Below are 20,361 nucleotides of genomic sequence, written 5' to 3' on the forward strand. Positions count from 1 at the left end.
CACATAATATATATAATTGTACTACACACTGTAGTACTGCTTATAATATAATGAAAAGAAATAAACTGTGAATGGAGAATCTGTGAAATAAATTATGGTACATATGTGCATACAACAGAATACTGTGTAGCCACTAACGAATGCTGAGTACTCAGTAGATCTACATTTGTTAGATGGATAGTTGAAAACTATCCATGAGACTGCAGACTTTCTAAAAGGAAGAGGCTGGAGAATAAAATAGAGGGTGTCACTTCATCAACAGTTACATAGATTGCTACTGAGATGACCTGAAGGATGGCCACCAAATGCTGACAGTGAATTCTAGTGATTTATATACTTCATGGTATTTTTCTAGATTAAAAAAAAATAGTAAACGTGTCATTTTTATAAAATATTAAGAAGCATTTTACTGATGAGGGGAAAGGCAGTTACATTATGACAGACTCAAGTATTCTCAAAGAGATGAATTTTATCTAAACATAGTTCGGCTATTAAGGCCAGCTGGCTGTTTTATGTCTGCTTTATTGCTTGTTACTTTGTAACTGTGGTATAACAAAGAATTTTTCTGGCATGCCATCTTGGGTTCCTGGTAGAAGCTTCAAACACCCTAGGAATTTCCTGAGTGCTGGTGCCTTTGTTCTGCTAATGAGGCGATTCAGATTGCACACTGGGGAGTCAGGGGAGGGCAGAGACCAAGCTCAATCATGTGGCCAATGATTTAATCAATCATGCCTACAGAATGAGACTTCAATGAAATCTTTGGTCACCAAAGGTCAGTGCAGCCTCCTGACTGGTGTACACACTGATGTGCCAGAAGAGTGGGGTGACCTGACACTAAGGGTTGTAGAAGCTCTGCTTTCCCTTCTAGGCTTCGCTTTATGTGTCTCCTTTATAATAAAACTGCAGTGGTAAGGACAGGACTTTTTTCTGAGTTCTGTGAGTCATTCTAGTGAATTATGGAACCTGAGGTGGGGACGTGGGAACCTCCTAGAATAGTAACCAGCTGGACAGAAATGTGAGTGGCCTGGAGATCCCCCTGAAACTTGTGGATGGAGTCTGAAGTGGGGGCAGTCTTGTGGACCCTGTCCTTAATAGGCGAGATCTGCGATTACTCCAGGTAGTCAGTGTCAGATTTGCAATGCAGTACACCCAGGTGGTGTCAGACCAGTTGGGATGAAATGGAAAAGTAATCATCCTAAGTAATGATATAGTATTATTTTCTATAACTGATACTTTGAAAAAATGTCAATGTAGTAAATGGCCAATAGCTTTGTTGATCGGGTTTTGTGAATTTCCTACCACAAACAATAACACGTAAGAAATGTTTCTGCTTCTTGGACATCCAGATGCCTCCTGTCTGTGCCATTCATGCAGCTCTCCCAGGCTGTGCTCCCACAGCCCCGTGGGCCTCTACTACAGCACTCATTCCCATGTACTGCATCAGTCTCATACTGCCTCTCTCTCATATGCTGGACTGTGAATTCCAAAGCAGGCATCACATCTTCTCCATCTTTGTATCTCAGAGCCTACCACTGTGCCTAGAAAGTGGCAGAGGTGCTATTAAATTTGGTGGATGAATGAGTCAGTGAAATAACTGTCCATAAAAATCACTCCAGTGGAGGAAAGTGCAAGCTCAGGTTTGAAACTTCGCAGTCATTATATGCTCTTTTCCTCCAGCCAACCTTTCAATATTCAACAAAATACTGTGTCTGGGGGATCAAAGTGATAAGCAACCTCTGAAGGAAAATGGTAAATGAAATAAGAATTCCTTCAAACATAATAGGAAAAAAGAAAATAGTGTTAAATATTCCTTTTCCTTTTCTCTTAGATTTTTGTGGTTTCATGACAGGACATGAGAAATCTGGCTTGAAGGACTAACTTTTTTTGTGTGTGGGCAGAATGCTTTTATCCTTCTCTACAACAACTTACCTTTTAACCTGGCATCACCCCCAAAGGCACCACAGCCCCAGTTTCCTGTGGCCACTGCAGAAAGATTCTCTGAAGAAACTCCAGGACGGAGAAATCCACAGTAAGCCTGCAGGATAAAAGAATTATCAAAGCCTGTGAGTGCCTAGACACTAACAGTGTTTCTGACTGATGTACTAGGATCAGTGTCCATTATCAAGCTTATGTTCAATTTCTCATTTTTTTTTTCCATAGGGGCCAAAATAGAGGGAAAAACAAAGAGGGAGGGAGGGAGAGAAAAACCTGGGATTATGCAAGGAAGAGACTAAGAAATGATAAATTTTAATATTTATTTGTTTGAATGCTAAGCAAATAAAATCCCTTAAACTAATACAGGTCCCAATTTATTTTTCCACTTCAAACAAACAGAAATGAAAATGGCAGAGATATTTCAAGAACTAACAGGATCCCAATTATAAACTACTAGGAAAAACCACCAGGAAAGCGACTTGTTAGAACAGTTTTCTTTTTCTTTGAAGGCTTTAATCACTATTTTTTTCATCAGGAAAAGGGTCACTATTATGCCTCCTCAGCATTCTCTCTCTGAGTTATGGAGACTAGATTAATAAATGTGCTTCCTGCTACTGAAATGCTTAACAAAGAGCAAGGAACTATCTATAGAAGGAATTCCTACACCTGGTTAAGAAATAACCTTTAAGATGCCTTTTGGCTCTAAGATTCTCTAGTTTCACAGCTCTGTTTTAAGCTAGAATATTTAAAAATTTGCCAGTAATCTGAGAAAAGTACAATATATTCTGAGGATGCTGGCTAAGTATTAATTAAATGAACAGCTCATTTTCTATATGAGAAGACCATTGTGTAAGATCCCAGAGTTCCTGATTTCCACCTCTTTGCTGTCAGCTAGTTGGTCTTTCTGCCTTCTTTCTAAATTCTTATTTTCTGAAGTGATGAGACTGTAACAGGTTTAATACAGCGGCAAAGCAAAACTTCCCTGGGTTCTCAAGTTCCAAATGAAGCCTAAAATATAGCTTACATATAATAGCAAATACAATTAAAAGAATGATCTTGACAAATGTTCCCAGAGAAAACCCAAGGATAAAGAAAGATGCTTCTATGAAACCCACACATAGAAATATAGTAAATTGTTCTTTGAAGTTTCCACAAAGGTATAAAAATTTATTTTACAGACTGTCTCGATGGATTAACAAGGCTATTCCTTCCATACCCTCCTAGACTGTAAATCCTGACAGATATTAATTATAAGTTGGTACCAGATCATTATTCAACACTGTGGTATAGCGCTTACACAAGCGCTCACAAATTACCTGCATAGTCAGATGCATGGAGCTTCTGAAAATCTCTTTCAGGTCAAAAAAATTTGAGAGCTCCATTTGTTTTGAATAGGCTCTTGAAAGATAGTCTGTGTCATTAACGAACAAGGGAAAAAACAAACCCTCTGGAAGAATAAACATAACTTTGCCGCTTTGTTTCATGTCAGAATTTTCTAACATGCCTAGAGAGAAGAAAGCTTCCTCAGATTCCTAGTTCATTTCTCTGTTTTATTCTATCAGGATGGTTTTAGTTTCTTTCTTACTGCTGTCTCTAAATAACTGGGTTAACTTTACTTCAATGTGCAAAAATAGCTTAGTGAAACTAAGGCCTAATGATTGAGAATTTGAAACACTTAAATTATTAGAAGCAAAATCTAGTATAAAATATTATCCAATTTTCCTGGAAAATTATCTATCTTGAAAAATGGCCATCAAAACAAACCATGAAACTCAAAATAAACCTCATTCAGTGTTTAGATCAAATCTTTAAAAGCTCATGGCTATAACCCCAGCACTTTGGGAGGCTGAAGTGGGAGGATCACTTGAGCTCTGGAGTTTGAGATCAGCCTGGGCAATATGGCAAGACCTGTGGTGTCATCTACTTGGGAGGCTGAGGTGGGAGGACTGCTTGAGCCCAGGAGGTCTAGGCTGCAGTGAGCCATGATGGCGCCACTGCACTCCAGCCTGGGTGACAGTGAACTCTATCCCCCACCCCGCCACCAAAAAATATTGATCAGATAAAAATTAAATGATAAAATTACATAGAAATTAGAATAACTGGTTGTAATGATTAAATACAAAATTATTTTATTCTGTTAAGAAGCAAGCATTTGTAAGGTCAGAAATAAGACAGTAGCATGCTGCCCTGAGCCCTCTTTGGAAGGTCAGCCCAGGCTTCTCCCTTGTCTAGGAAGAAGGATGCCTTAAGTGCTGGAGACCAGGGCAGAGCCTTGAATCAGGGGACCTTTCCTTTTGAGTAGGAATTGAACTCCTTTGGTATAGAAACAAAGATGAGATAAGGATAGAGACCTCAAAAGAGTTGCCAAGTTCTCACTCCATAGAGAAAGGCACTAGGAGTTCTTAAGAGCTCTATATTGGCAAATGCGTTTGTTTTTCCCCCACCCAGAGCAAGAGTACTTGAGAAGACTGATCAGAGAGCTGTGAGAGTAAAAGAAAGCCAGTTTGAACTCTAGCCATACCCTGCCCTGACAGTCTGCAATGACAGAGCAATTTATTTTTACTAATAAACAACTCAGAAGGGGGAAAAGAAAAAGGAAGCACTGAGACCTCAGGATAGTAAGCAGAAGATACCAATGAACAACTCTCTCTTGGAATGAGTTTTGATGGGAAGGGAAGAAGACAGCGAACATAAAGGTAATTTGGGAGTCCTGAAGGTTGCAAAGGGGTGTATTGAGAAAAAAGATGAAAATATTAGTACATAGAGTTAAAAACTAGAGACCAACCAGGAAATGGTAATGAAAAAGATGTAGGAAGAAGGAAAGAAAACGGAAAAGAGACCAAACAAAACTGGTATAAAAGTCTATAGGCCCAAAATGAGGCCCAGGAAAGAAATGGTATCCAGGGGAATAGTCTGGCACAAACTGATGTATAAGATTTTACACTTAAGTAAGATCTTTGGCTTCAATATCAATTTTAGAAGGCCCAAGCAGATAGTTACGTGCTGCATAGTGATGTTGCACTCAACAACGAAGCACAAACACGACGATGGTCCCATAAGATTATAATACCATATTTTCATAGTACCTGTCCTATGTTTAAGACACAAATACCCACCGTTGCGTCACAACTGCCTATAGTATTCGGTACAGTAACATACTCGACTGGTTTGCAGTCTAGGAGCAATAGGCCATACCATCTAGCCTAGGTGAGTAGCAGGCTATATCACTTAGGTTGTGTAAGTACACTCTGTGACATATGCACAGTGACTACTTCACAGAACATATCTCCATCTTTAAGTGATACATGATTTTACTTAAAAGATGTCTTTCATTATCATGTAAATACATTATTCTACTTGCTAGAATAATTTAATAATTATTGTTCCTAAAGAGTTACTCATTTATATGAAATCAATCTACTATACTTCTTTAACTTAATACATAGTGGATATTGATACTGATTTTCTGAGGTTTTTAGTATTCTGTGATTTCTTATGACTTTTTTTTTTTCTTCTTCTTTTTAGCCCAGGCTGGGTGCAGTGGTGTGATTCCAGCTCACTGCAACCTCCAGCTCACTGCAACCTCCACCTCCCGGGTTCAAGCAATTCTCCTGCCTCAGCCTCCCGAGTAGCTGAGATTAGACTTTATCCCTAAAATAATTATAACATTAATACATTGTTTTTGCTATTCTAAAATGCAATATAAAATCAAAGAAGTATGTAGATCTTAGTTTCCTGATGTATAAAATCCAAGATTGGGTTATGTATTTGTTATTCTGATTCTATATGTTGGGAAACTTAAGGGAAAATCCACTACAAATGATACATTTTGAACATTCTTGAAAAGTAAAGTGACACCTATTTTATGAAAAGATTGTAAGTGCTCAGACGCTGAACTTCTTAGGAATATCAGCAGCAAATTTGACTGGTTTTGTTTTCAGGCTTTGGTTTAGTAACAGTCCTATTCCAAATATGATGGTGAATAATAACAAAAACATCAATAAACAGATCAATTTTTAAAAAGGTAAATAGGGATGATTTCTATCTCTCCACCTTGTTCAATTTCAGATTCAGAAAGCTCCACAAAACATATTCATTACTTAATCCTACCTAAAATCCTACCTAACATGGCAAATACAACTTTTCACAAGTGATTTCTTTCTTCTCTTGCAGCGCTATTTGCCACTTTTACAAGCTGAAGTCATAAATCTTTCTAATCCTAAGATAATTCTCCTTTAGAATGACACCCAGCTGATCTCTCACAGGATTAAACATTGCTTCACAGTATCAGTTAGATGAAAGGAGACTGGTTCCCTCCTTTAAAAACCAACTCTACTTGCAGGTCACGATGTGGGTCCAATAAGACCAGTGGAGCCTGGATGGAGCAGACCTTTTCCAGAGGCCTGGAAAGCACTTTGTAGGATTGGCTTTTCAATTATTAACTGGTGAGTAATGCTTAAAAGTAGCAAACAGGTCCCCAGAGGTCAGAGATCCATACTGAATTCTGACGGTGAAAACCAGTCTTACTGCTTTTTCGCTTAGAAAAATGTGGGTTTTTTTTTCTTTTCCTCCTTTCTCTCCGGCATGCATACACACACACAGACACAGACACACACACACACACACACACACAAAAGTAGAATTGTGCAAGTCATCTCTAAAGTGATTTAACACAGACTTCTGCTCTAAAAGTTTGCAAAACAAGAGATATAAAATATTAAACATTGTCTTCAAGTTGTGCTGTCAGTTTATGTGAGATTCCTGCTGCTCATAACCAAAATTCTTAAGTCAATTTTAATAGGTAAATGTAACTAGTAAGGGACAAATGCTTTAATTTAGAAGGCCTAAAGTTGTTTGGATTAGTTTCTGATTAAGTTGCCAATGACATTTAACAAAATCATTTACTGCTTTTTCCTTTTTCAGTGAAAGAATTAAAAAACTAATTCTTTGCTAAAAGAACACATTTTTTGGAATATATCAGTGAATAAAAGAACACACATTTATCAGATGCCTTCCCATGTGCCAGGCCCTGAACTAGGTGCTTTCTCAAAGTTAGTCCATGTGTTGATAGGCTCTTGAAAAACTATATCAAACAGAAAAGCATATTGAGAAAAGCATTTAACAGGTAACTTGCTCATAGCAGAAATTTATGATCACAAAAGAAGAGTGATTCAGGCATAAGCATGTAGGAGACTATTCCAAAAGCAGAAATATTCTCAATGATTTAAGTTTGAACCACAAAAAGTCTAGAAGGTCAGACCTAGTTATAGTAGTCCCTATGTGGAGGATTTACATTTTTAAAAATAATTTGGCTGGGCACAGTGTCTCACACCTGTAATCCCAGCACTTTGGGAGCCCGAAGCACATGGATCAACTGAGGTTGGGAGTTCGAGATGAGCCTGACCAACATGGAGAAACCCTGTCTCTATTAAAAATACAAAAATAGCCGGGTGTGGTGGTACATGCCTGTAATCCCAGCTACTCGGGAGGCTGAGGCAGGAGAATCACTTGAACCCAGGAGGTGGAGGTTACAATGAGCTGAGATCGTGCCATTGCACTCCAGCCTGGGCAACAAGAGTGAAACTCCGTCTAAAAAAAAAAAAAAAAAAAAAAAAAGATTTGAAGTCTGGGGAGCCTGGATTTGAGCCCTGGTTTGGTCAGTGGCCAGCTATGTGACCTGGCCTGCGACAAATTACTCAACTTCCTAAGAAGTGAACTGTCTCTAAATTAGAGACAAGAAAAATAGTTATGCCTCCCTGAGTGGTTAGGACTAAATCAGACACTGCATTTAAAGCACTAAGTAGAATGCCTCATAGAGAGTAAGCAATCATTTAATGGCAAGAATTACTTTTACTATTGTTATCTGTATAAGTTGAAAAAAAAATTTCACCTGCATTTGACTGAAAAGAATCTTTTATGAATTATAAATTAGACTTTATTGCATATTGACATGAATAATAGCAGGTTGAAAATGAATGTAGAACTGCATCGCTATACATTAAAAATTAACCCATCTGCTTCATATGGCTTCATCTGTCCCAAACTTGATTTGACACTCAACTTACTAGGCTTTATTGAGCACCTGAAGAATATTTAGGAAATATATAACATTTTGTGACATATTGAGTGATTTAAGATAATGTACTTATGTAACTTCTAAAATATTTACCTCAAAAACCTAAATTAACACTGTCTAAGAAGTTATTTAAGCCAGGCCTGGTGGCTCACGCCTGTAATCTCAGCACTTTGGGAGGCCAAGATGGGCAGATCACCTGAGGTCAGGAGTTGGAGACAAAACTGGCCAACATGATGAAACTCCATCTCCATTAAAAATACAAAAATTAGTCTGGCGTGGTGGTGTGTGCCTCTGGTCCCAGCTACTTGGGAGGCTGAGGCAAGAGAATCACTTCTACCCGGGAGGCAGAGGTTGCAGTGAACTGAGACCGTGCCATTGCACTCCAGCCAGGGCAACAAGAGTGAAATTCCATCTCAAAAAAAAAAAAAAGTTATTTAATTATCAGTCAAGTCATTTAACAAAATATTTTTGAGACACTTCCATAAGGCGGTGTGACTGACTGCCACCAACTCCTAATGAAATAAAACTCCTGTTGCCTGGTTACTTAAAGACTCATTCTTTGTATAAAATGCCCCTCATTAAGACTCTATATTCTATAAATAAATGTTCTTCCATGTTGCCAATATTTACAACTAACTTAACCTATTCACATACATCTTTTAAATTTCTGGTGTCTTTGAGGATGGGCAAACTGAAGGTTGGTGATACACAAGTAAGTGCAGAGAGAATCAACTGGACCTGGCAATTTTAAAAAAGACTTATGCCCAAAGTTACCTTCTTAAAAGATCACAATTTAGGATAACTTCTAAAAGCGAATGATCTAGTTCTCATAGAAAAGTATATGTGGGAGTATAGAGTTCATTCATAAAATAGGGAAGCTTTCAGTTTGTATTAATGTATTAACCGTGGCTAAACACATTTTGGTTCTACTTTCCTTTTCCATATTTCTCTCCAACAACCTACTGCTTATATAAATGTCCTCTTGACTGTGTGACAAATTCACATATACATGTTTAGGTAAGTAGCACCTCATGAAAATTTAAAGATAAATCTTATTCTACTCTATATGCTCTATCCTAAAAACATCATGGCACTGGGGACAACTGCTTTAAGGCAAGAGTTTGGGACAGGGAAAATAGGCTTACATTTAAAATGTATCCAATTACCAGTAAAAGATACTTTTCAGGCAGGGCGTCGTGGCTCATGCCTATAATCCCAGCACTTTGGGAGGCCGACGGGGAGGAGATCGCTTGAGCCCAGGAGTTTGAAATTGGCCTGGGCAATATGGTGAAACCTAGTGTATCTAAAAAAGAAAAATCAGCCGGGTGTGGTGGTGCACACCTGTACTCCTAGCTACTCACGAGGCTGAGATGGGAGGATCACCTGAGCCCAGAGAGGTTGAGAGTCTGCAGTGAGCTGTGATTGCGCATGCTACTGCACTCCAGCCTAGGCAACAAAGATCCTGCTTCAAAAAAAAACAAAAAACAAAAAACAAAAAACAAAAGAAAACAAATCTTCAGTACAGGCAAATCTCTGACTTTCAGAGTCAGGTAGGAGAGAACTTTAGAACTGTTAATACACCAAAGGCCAGTCTTTCTGGATAGCTATTCTGAGGGATTACTTTTTATTTTCATTTTTAAATAAATAATGTCTGTTACGTAAGTTCAACTTTAAAAAATAGTACATTATTCTTCAAACATTTTATAAAATTTGAGAACTCTAAACATTAAAATAATTTAAAAAATTATACATACGAGAACATGTTCAACAATAAATTAGATTCTCCCAAATAGATCAGGATATAAGGTACTTAATTATGTTCAAAATATCTACTAAGTTGTAAGTGTAGTAAAAGTCTGTCTAGATCACTGTTATTATTCTCAGAAGTCTGTGTAGGAACTGGCACACCATGTATAGCCATGTAAAACCACAAGCCTCATTATCCTAATAATCTCACAACCAAATCCTACTCATGGGAGTGAAAGAATGATTTTCAGAATTGGGTCAGTCTTCTTGGCTGTGTGAATAATTTGTGGAACTAAAGAAAATCTCTAGGCTGGGCACAGTGGCTCACGCCTGTAATCCCAACACTTTGGGAGGCTGTGGCGGGCAGGATCGCCTGAAGTCAGGAGTTTGAGACCAGCCTGGCCAACATGGTGAAACCCCATCTCTACTAAAAATACAAAAATTAGCTGGGCGTGGTGGTGGGCGCTTGTAATCTCAGTTACTTGGGAGGCTGAGGCAGGAGAATCGCTTGAACCTGGGAGGCGGAGGTTGCAGTGAGCCAAGATCATGCCATTGCACTCCAGCCTGGGCCACAAAAGCGAAACTCCATCTCAAAAAAAAAAAAAGAAAGAAAGAAAAGAAGAAAAAGAAAATCTCTGCTGAGTGAATAATTTGAGGAACTAAAGAAAATCTCTGCTGTTTTGGGAAAGCCCAAAATCCGGAGAACAGAATCAGCTCTCTATTGTGTAACAGAGTTTATTTATTATGGTTGCCAATACTGAAAATTTGAACAACAGGTATGGCTCATTTTTATATTTCTGTAATAAAAAAGAAAAAAATGAATATAGTAGGCAGCACTAAGTATTACAGAAAATAATAGATTCCATCATAAATCTTACCTAAAATAGAACAACATTTGACCTGGCTTTTTCAGTTTTTCTGTTTTAACCCTGATAGCATACTTTGTAGAGAAAATGTCATTAAGCAGGTCTGAGAAAAAATTTTCAGAGCTCATTTGTTTCTATATGGTTTTATAATGATAATGTTCCATAGCAGCTAACGTACTTGATGAGATAAATGCATGTGTGGGGTTTAAAACTAAGCAACAGCCTATCTGGCAACCTTAGCTGCGAATCAAACAATTACAAAATGGAAAGTACATCTTGTACAAGCTGACAGAGCCATTAAATCAGGAGAGCTGTGGGCAGACATACTGACACTGCAAGAATTACCAGAAAGCATTAATTTCAGCATTAATAAAATGGCAGTAAATAGATGACAGCTGCCAGATGAACTAAGAAATAAGGTTACTGGCCTTGTTCAGCTCGCGTCTCATTTTCTCAGGCACAAACTGATCGAGGTGGCGTCTGAAGTGAAGAGCATCGATGGCAACGATCTCAGTGCAGCGCCGCTGCCAGTCGTCCCTGGGACAGGATGAAAAGGAGAGAAAAGATAAGGAACAGGTAGTCGCTCAAATAAAATCCTCTCAGTGGTCAGGTTGCCAAGACTTTAGCTGTGTTAAAATATTAAAAACAAACCAGTGTCTGCAGGTCTGAGCAAAAGGAAAGGAAAGGAAACACCTTTTATTTTTAGATTGAGGCATATACAGTGTGCACTGTTAGGCATTAAAAAGTAAAATGAAAAATTACTCAGAGACAACACAATGACATAGTGTAAACAGGTAAATCATTTATAGTAAGTCTCAGAGGTTAAAGGATTTGGGGGCAAACAAAAGGAATCTAGTTCTTTGTTTTCCTCTAATACTAAGGACATGGAATTTGCATCCTGAAAAAAGCTCATTCCTCCTTTGCTTTGAGAGATCTGCTTTAAATCACTGGGGTTGTAACATCACTATATACTGTCCAGGAAATAATCCTAAGAAGTGTTACAAAAATGTGAAATAATTCAGTGCAGCATTCTACCTACTGTGCTCAATTGCTGACTGTGAGAAACTATTTTTAAAATAACAAAGACATCAAAGCAGACAATACCATGTTGCCAGTGGAAATAGAGAGGACTGGTTGAGATGATAATTTTGGAAACATGTAAAATCCCAAATATTTAATCTCTTTATGAACCTGCATATATTGCTGTGCCAAGCAACTTTTCAAACTGAAAACCAACAATAGAAATCTTCATGCTGGTTTGTAAATAATTATCAGGAATAAACATCTACATAGGTGTTTGTTGCAACCATATATTTTAAACAAAATAAAGAGAAAGAAAGCAGAGGATGGACTTGAGACATTACGAGGAATAAATCTGTGGCACGTGGGCAAGAGCTGATTCTTTCTGCCACAATGGTTTTCTCATCAAATAACAAACAAAACAAAACAAAACAAAAAACCCCACAAGCTTTCAGGTAGTATTTCTGCAAAATTTTATCTCTGGTTAACTAGAAGTAAGAATGTCAAAGTAGAAGACTATATTTCAAGAAGAAATAGGAGACAGGAGCAGCAAAGCACACTGCAGGTTCTGCCATCAACTGGTTTGCGGCATTAGGTCAACTGTCGCAACACAGATTTCCTCTACCTAATTTCACAGAAAAATTAAAGATCACTTATTAAGTTGGTCAAAGGCTTTAAGCTCTAATTAGAACCTATTCTACTGAGATTTAAACATGGAATTTAACCTCCACGGTTTCTGATTGTAGCTCAGAGGTAAAGAACTGTAGAGAATTCTGCCCCTCTTTGTCTTTGCTTTAGACTTTTGGTTTTATCTTCTCTGTTCTTCCCTTTGGTACAGGAAGATGGTAATAGTGTTTTCAATACCAATGAACCTGTAATGCTGATTTCTTTTCTTTTTTCTTTTTAAGTTCACTTGTTGAAATACAAGTAGACGGAATGACAGTGTGTGAGGTTCAAGCCCAAATTCCTTTGCTTTTAGCCATGGAATACTGAAGACAGAAACAGACTCACCTTTCACTCCCATCTTCATGGCTCCGGGACCAACGATATGTCTCAGCATAGCCTGTGTATTCACTGTACTGCTCAGTACCTGAAACAAACAATCTGTCACTATTAACTTCACACTTAATGGCAAAAACATTCCACCTATCATAACATGGCAAGAATCACTTCTGTTTAGCACTGTACTGAAGGTCTCTCCAGCCAGTGCAATAAGGCAAGAAAATAAACAAAAAGGCATAAAGAATGTAAAAAAAATAAGTCAAACTGTCCCTATTTGTAGATAACATGATTGTTTACATAGCAAATCCTAAGGAATCATTGAACTAAAGAGAGAGGCCAGGCTCAGTGGCTCATGCCTGTAATCCCAGAGATGGGTGGATTACCTGAAGTCAGAAGTTCGAGACCAGCCTGGAAAACATGGTGAAACCCCACCTCTGCTAAAAATGTAAAAATTAGCCAGGTGTGGTGGTGTGCGCCTTTAATCCCAGCTACTAGCGGGGCTGAGGCAGGAGAACTGCTTGAACCTGGGAGGCGGAGGTTGCAGTGAGCCGAGAGCGTGCCACTGCACTCCAGCGTGGGAGACAGAGCGAGATTCAGTCTCAAAAGAAAAAAAAGAAAAGAAAAGAAAGGGGAAATTAAAATAAAGAAAAAGCATATAAGTAAACTTAGATCAAGGGTATGTCTGTATACTGGCAACAAACAATGGGAAAATAAACATTTTTTAAAAATCCATTACCCATAATGTCAAAAACCATAAAATACCTAGGAGTAAATATAACAACAAAAAAGACACTACTGGCCGGGTGCAGTGGCTCACGCCTGTAATCCTAGCACTTTGGGAGGCCGAGGCTGGTGGATCACCTGAGGTCAGAAATTCGAGACCAGCCTGGCCAACATGGTGAAGCTCCGTCTCTAATAAAAATACAAAAATTAGCTGGGCATTGTGGCATGTGCCTGTAATCCCAGCTACTCAGGAGGCTGAGGCAGGAGAATCGCTTGAACCCGGGAGGCAGAGGTTGCAGTGAGCGGAGATTGTGTCACTTCACTCCAGCCTAGGCCACAGAGCAAGACTCCATCTCACAAAAAAAAAAAAAAAAAAGACACTAGAAAAAAAAGGAAAAATGGAGACTGGGGAGGCGGAGGTTGCATTGAACTGAGATCATGCCACTGCCCTCCAGCCTGGGTGACAGAGCAAGGCTCTATCTCAAAACAAAAACAAAAACAAACAAACAAACAAACAAACAATGAAAAAACACCTTCAGGAAAATGCTTAGACAAGACTGGAAGAAAAATATTTGCAAATCAAATATCTGACAAAGGACTTGTGTTCAGAATACGTGACAAACTCCTACATGTCTATTATAAAAACACAACCCAATTTATAAAAATGGACAGAAGACCTGAATATAAACTTCACACAGGAAGATATACAACTGGCTAACAACCACATAAAATATTGCTCAACATTATTAGTCATCAGAGAAATGCAAATAAAAAAATCACAGTGAGAAACCACCATATACTCAAAAGAGAGGCTAAAATACAAAAGAATAAAAAAGAATGACAACACTAAATGTTGACAAGGATGGAAAACAAGTGGAAATCTCATTATATATTGCTGGTAGAACATAAATTGGTGTAATAATTTTGGAAAAGAATTTGGCAATCCCTTATAAAATTAAACATACACATATCCTTTGACCTAGAACTTCCATTCCTAGATATCTACTAAACAAATACTAAAAATGTGTGCTCACAAAAACTGCAAAGAACAATGTTCATAGCAGGTTTACTTACAATAGATTTGTATCAGTCATTGCTCAACCAGAGAAATGGAACCAGGAGGACATATATATGAAGAGATTTATTGCCAAAAATTGGCCTACACAATTGTGGAGCTGACTAGTCAGGTCCAAAGGGTGCACTGGAACTCTCAGGCATGGGTGAAGTGGCAGTGCACAGAATGAATTTCCTCTTCAGAGAAGCCTCAGCTCTGCTCTTAAGGCCTTCCACCCAACTGAATCAGGCTCACCCAGATTATCACTTATTTAATGCAAATTGTATTGAATGTGGCTAAGCACAGTGGCTCATGCCTGTAATCCCAGCACTTTGGGAGGCCGAGGCGGGGAGATCACTTGAGGTCAGTAGTTAGAGACCAGCCTAGCCAACATGGTGAAACACTGTCCCTACTAAAAATACAAAAATTAGCTGAACATGGTGGCAGGCACCTGTAATCCCAGCTACTGAGGAGGCAGAGGCAGGGGCATCACTTGAACCCAGGAGGCAGAGGTTGCAGTGAGCCAAGGTCACATCACTGCACTCCAGCCTGGGCAACAGAGTGAGACTTTGTCTCAAAGGAAAAAAAAAAAATGCTTATTGAATGCAATGAGATTAACTCTTTTACTTGTAGACTTTGATCACATCTATAAAATACTTTCACCGCAATACCCGAATTAGTGTTTGACAGAATAACTGCGGGCTGTAGTCTAACTAAGTTGACATTAAAAAAAAACAGACTATCACAAAACTAAAGGTGGAAACAATCCAACTGTTGATAAAAAATTAACAAAACATTTGCCACGATCACACAAAGGAATACTCCTTAGTAATAAAAGGGATAAAACCACTGATACATTAAAAAACATAGATAGATCTCACATTATGCTAAGCAAAAGAAGCAAGATACAGAAGTGTGTATAATATGTATTTACATGACATTTAAAAAAAAAAAGAAAAACATAATTTATAATGAAAAGAATAAAAATTATGGTTGTTTCTGGGGTTGGGGACTGACCAGAAAAGGGCTCAAGGGGATTTTTTGAGGTGCTAGACATGTTTTTTTTTTATGTCTTGATAGGGGTGTGGGATATAAAAGCATATCTATTTGCCAAAACTCACCATACTATCCACTTAACACTGTATACTTCAATGTGTGTAAATTTTACTTCAAAAATAAAAGAACTGTAAACAAATAATGAACTCTATTTAACAGGTTTACTTTTTGCAGTGGCATGGTTTAGAAGTCCTGATATCACCTTTTGTATACATTAGGCTTAAACAAATGAGAAAAATTAAAGATACTGGGAGCCACATTCTTCATTGTTGGGGAAGAGAGGTCCAATTATGGAAAGGGGGAAAGAGTACACTATAGGCTGTGATGCTGGTTAAGAATGGGAGGTATCAATATAAATTCACAGTTGTGTGTCTGTGTGTGTGTGTGTGTGTGTGTGTGTGTGTGTAACATATATGTTCTAGTTCAAATGTTGGCTTCCAAAAACTAACTAAAATCCAGGACCACCTGCAGAAATGGTTGATGCCAGAGCTGGTGCAGGGAATATACAAGATGAGCCTACAACATCTTTTTGTGCTAAAAAGATGGAGATGCTCAAAGAAGAAAGTGCATTAAAGAATGATGGACACATGTCAAAGGCACACAATAGTTAACTTGAAGGCATTCCCACTGATTGAATAGGGGACAATTTAGCACCAAACAGATAATAGCAATGGATCATAATCCACTGAATACAATAAGAATGCAAGTGTCTATACTTGCATATATATTAATAAATAAAAAATATTAATAAATAAGTATACACAAATAAGGAAAAAGGGAAAATCCTTCCTTATAGTAGAATGCCAACTACTAAATGTAGAAAGAATGGGAGTTTAAAATATTAGCAATGACTGCTAAAATTAGTAGGTGAAGGTTTAATGAGGACAAGATGTTTACAGTTTCAAAGTATATATAAAATATATAGCGATACATTAATCACAGAATGAAAAAGAACAACCTGACAGTGGAGGAACCTGGTCGACCCAACTTAACCAAGTCATTACACTGGTGTCACAAATATTGGGACAAACTATCACATGTCTCCTTGAAAGATATACTAAATAGAACACAGTATCACTTTAGTGGGATTCCTACCAAAATGAATAACCTGAACCTAATTAGGAAGAAGCAGTGGGCAAACACAAGAAGGACAATCTACAAAATAACTAGCCTATCCACTTTAGAAATATCAAAGTGAACGAACACAAGGAAAGGCTAAGAAATGGTTCCAGTTTAAAAAATACCAAGGTATGAGCCTGGACTAATTGAAGACTACTTCAATTTTATAAATGAATGAATTGAAGACTACTTCAATTTCTTTTATGACCTTAAAAGAAAGCTACAAAGGTCATAATTGGAATAACAAAATTATATTATAATGTAGATTAACTAACAGTACTGTATCAAATTAAATTTCCTGATTTTGATAACTAACTGTGCTGTGCTGATGTAAGACAATGTCCTAGTTCTTAGGAAATATACAACAAAGTATTTAGGGATAAAAGGGCACAGTATCTCTAATATATTTCTAAACAATTCAAGAAAAGAAAATAGAGAAAATGATGAAGTAGATGGGACGAAAATGTAAACTGGTGAATCTGAGTAAAGAGTATATGGAAATTCCATGTATTACTCTTACAACTTTTCTGTGAATCTGAGTAAACAGTATATGGAAATTCCATGTATTATTCTTGCAACTTTTCTGTAAGTCTGAAATTTCATATACATACACATAAAAACACATAAGGCCAGGCAGGGTGGCTCATGCCTGTAATCCCAGCGCTTTGGGAGGTCGAGTCAAGTGGATCACAAGGTCAAGAGATCGAGACCATCATGGCCAACATGGTGAAACCCCATCTCTACTAAAAATACAAAAATTAGCTGGGCGTGGTGGCGCACACCTGTAGTCCCAGCTACTCAGGAGGCTGAGGCAGGAGACTCACTTGAACCTGGAGGGTGGAGGATGCAGTAAGCCAAGACTGTGCCACTGCACTCCAGCCTGGTGACAGAGCGAGACTCTGTCTCAAAACAAACAAACAGAAAAACACACAATAAAAAACCACATAATATAAATAAAGCTATGAAAATAGTCTATTTTCGTATATGATTAAAAATTTCCAGAATCAAAAGTTCCAAGATTTAAACTCAATACTAGAGTTTCCAGTCTATTATTTAATATACTGCTTCTAAAAATAATTTGTATTTTAATTATTAGACATTTATCTAGATTTTGGACAAGATATTCATGCTAAAAATCAAGAAAATAACTAGAAAATTTATGTTATTTCTTTTATGAAGCATTCCTTGACACCATAAGTAGGGTTGATTGTTCTTCCTCCATGCTCCCAAGGTACTTTGCATATAACATTGGTAGAGCACTTAATATATTGAATTGTAATCTGAAAATCAATTGCATTTCCACATAGTAGCAATGAATAATTAAAAACAGAAATTTGAAAAATTTACAATAGCAACAAAATTATGAAATACTTATGGATAAATCTGACAAAATGGGGAAGAATTATACAATGAAAACTATAAAATACTAGTATAAAATACTAGTGAGTAAAACTGACATGAATAAACAGAGACATATATCCTAGACATGTGTCAAAGACAAAACATTGTTAAGATGTCAATTCCGAGGTAGGCGGATCACCTGAGGTCAGGAGTTCAAGAGCAGCCTGGCCAACATGGAGAAACCCTGTCTCTACTAAAAATACAAAATTAGCCAAGCATGGTGACACATGCCTGTAATCCCAGCTACTAGGGAGGCCGAGGCAGGAGAATCACTTGAACCTGGGAGGCGGAGGTTGCGGTGAGCCAAGATCGCGCCATTGCACTCCATCCTGGGCAACAAGAGCAAAACTCCATCTCAAAAAAAAAAAAAAGTCAATTCTCCCCAAATAGATCTACAGATTCAAAGCATTCTCAAAATTCAGCAAGCTGTTTTGGTAAACATTGAAATACTGATTCTAAAACTTGGCAAAACGACTCTGAAGGAGAAAAAAGTTGAAGGATCCATACTACCTGATTTTAAGACTTATTATAAAGCTATAGCAACCAAAACAGGAAGTATGAAAACAGCACATTAATAAGCTTACTTCAAAACTTAAAACTTCTGTGCTTCAAAAGTCACTGTGAAGAGAATGAAAACACATGCTAGAAATATCTGATAAAGCATTTATATCCAAAATATATAAAGCTTTCAAAACGCAATTAAAACAAAAAACAATGAAAACTTAAACAAAAGACAGCTTAATGGGTGTAGTCATACGTCCAAACTTACATAATTGTATACTTTAAACAAATAGTTTATTTTATGTCAATTATACCTCAATAAATCTGTCTTAAGAAATGGAATCTGACTCCCTCACTAGACTCTCAGCTCCTCAAGGGCAGGGATTATAAATTATAGGCGGGGTGTGTTGGCTCATGCCTGTAAGCCCAGCACTTTGAGAGGCCGAGGCAGGAGGACTGCCTGAGCCCAGGAGTTTGAGACCAGCCTGGGCAACAGAGTGAGACCTCGTCTCCTCTGAAAATTTTTTAAAAAATTAGGTGGGTGCAGTGGTGTGAGCCTGCAGTTCCTGCTACTCAGGAGTTTGAAGTGGGAGGATCCCTTGAGCTCAGGAATTTGAGGTTAACAGCGAGCTATGATTGTGCCACTGTACCCTAGCCTGGGTGACAGAGATCCTGTGTCTAAAAAAAGAAAAAACAAATAATATTTTTATCTACATTAGCATCTTGTAATGCAAGAATATAAAAGCAGTTGAGTAAGAACTTGCCGAATAAACGTAATAATTAATGAGCCAAAGAAATTTAACTGAGATTAAAACAATGAGTCCAGAAATAATCTGAAGGCACTACATAATTGACGCATACTAAAAATTCACATCTACAGTAAATGCATGGTATAGTAAAAAGAGCACTGCACTGAGATTAGGAAACATGAGAAACTCAAAGTGAATCTTCACTAGCTAGGTGACCTTAGATAACCAAACCTCACTGGACATCATTTCATCATCTGAAATTCAGGGTTCTTAATAATTCTTATTTTGTTTACATCATAGAATTCCTTGGGAAACTAAATAAGACAAGTAAAAAATTCATTCAAACCCACAAAGCCATCATCAGTATTGGTGTCATTAGAAATAAATTTTTTAAGGGGGTAGAGAAACCACAGATACGTGATTCTATTTACTTGGGGGTGAAAAGCAACCTGGTCTACTTGCCTGATAGGAACCAAGACAGCAAGGACTACTCCTTCTTTCCTGTTTTCTGCCTAGTGTAGACAAACCTCGTTTTTCCTCTTCATAAAAAGACAAACTGCCTATTCTGATCTGTTAATTCGGAAAACAAATACTTGTTCTGTCTTTTTAAAAGAAAGTGGCTGAAAAATATAAAATATCAATTATCATGTTTGTACTTCATGTTAATATAGTTTCAGTGTTCTTCTCTGAGAGGAACAAGGTTAGATTTACTTCCTTCCCTCCTTCATGGGAAATAAAAAATACACATACAAACGCTTTTGTACTAAACGAGTTAAACCCTGGGTTTTCTAAGCAGACACCTTTTAACACGCCAACTGTCTCCTTTGAAAAAAGTGAATGCTTTTAACTTGTTTAAAATTTAAATTAATGAACTATGATGAAAATATAAAGGTAAACTGGTAACAGCTACTGAGACAGAAGACTGAATGCCCTTCGTGATAGTTCTCATTAGGGATGGGCCTTTAAGACTTCATAGTCAAAGACCTTCACTTAAGGAAAAAACTAGAAGGAATCCATTAAAATCTTATGAAGAGTTTATGACTTCTTTATGATTTTTTAGATTTAGTAGTAAGAAACATGGTTATTTTCCCTTATGAGGAATAAGAGTTTGTA

General features: G+C 37.6%; 1 protein-coding gene across 5 annotated transcripts in view; it reads right to left on the reverse strand.

Moving 5' to 3' along the window:
- Positions 1-20,361, reverse strand: part of PARG (poly(ADP-ribose) glycohydrolase) — a 134,064-nt gene that overhangs the window by 18,314 nt on the left and 95,389 nt on the right. For all 5 annotated transcript variants that reach the window (XR_009212849.1, XM_058436491.1, XM_058436489.1 and 2 more), the window contains 3 exons: positions 12,655-12,733; positions 11,052-11,160; positions 1,930-2,035 (listed from right to left, as the gene is read on the reverse strand). Coding sequence is in view for 4 of the 5 variants with exons in the window: in XM_058436491.1 (XP_058292474.1) it covers positions 1,930-2,035; positions 11,052-11,160; positions 12,655-12,733 (294 nt within the window). In the remaining variant the exon portion in view is untranslated. The remainder of the gene's footprint in view (positions 1-1,929; positions 2,036-11,051; positions 11,161-12,654; positions 12,734-20,361) is intronic.

This window comes from Hylobates moloch, unplaced genomic scaffold (assembly GCF_009828535.3).
Source record: "Hylobates moloch isolate HMO894 unplaced genomic scaffold, HMol_V3 SCAFFOLD_3, whole genome shotgun sequence".
NCBI lineage: Eukaryota > Metazoa > Chordata > Mammalia > Primates > Hylobatidae > Hylobates > Hylobates moloch.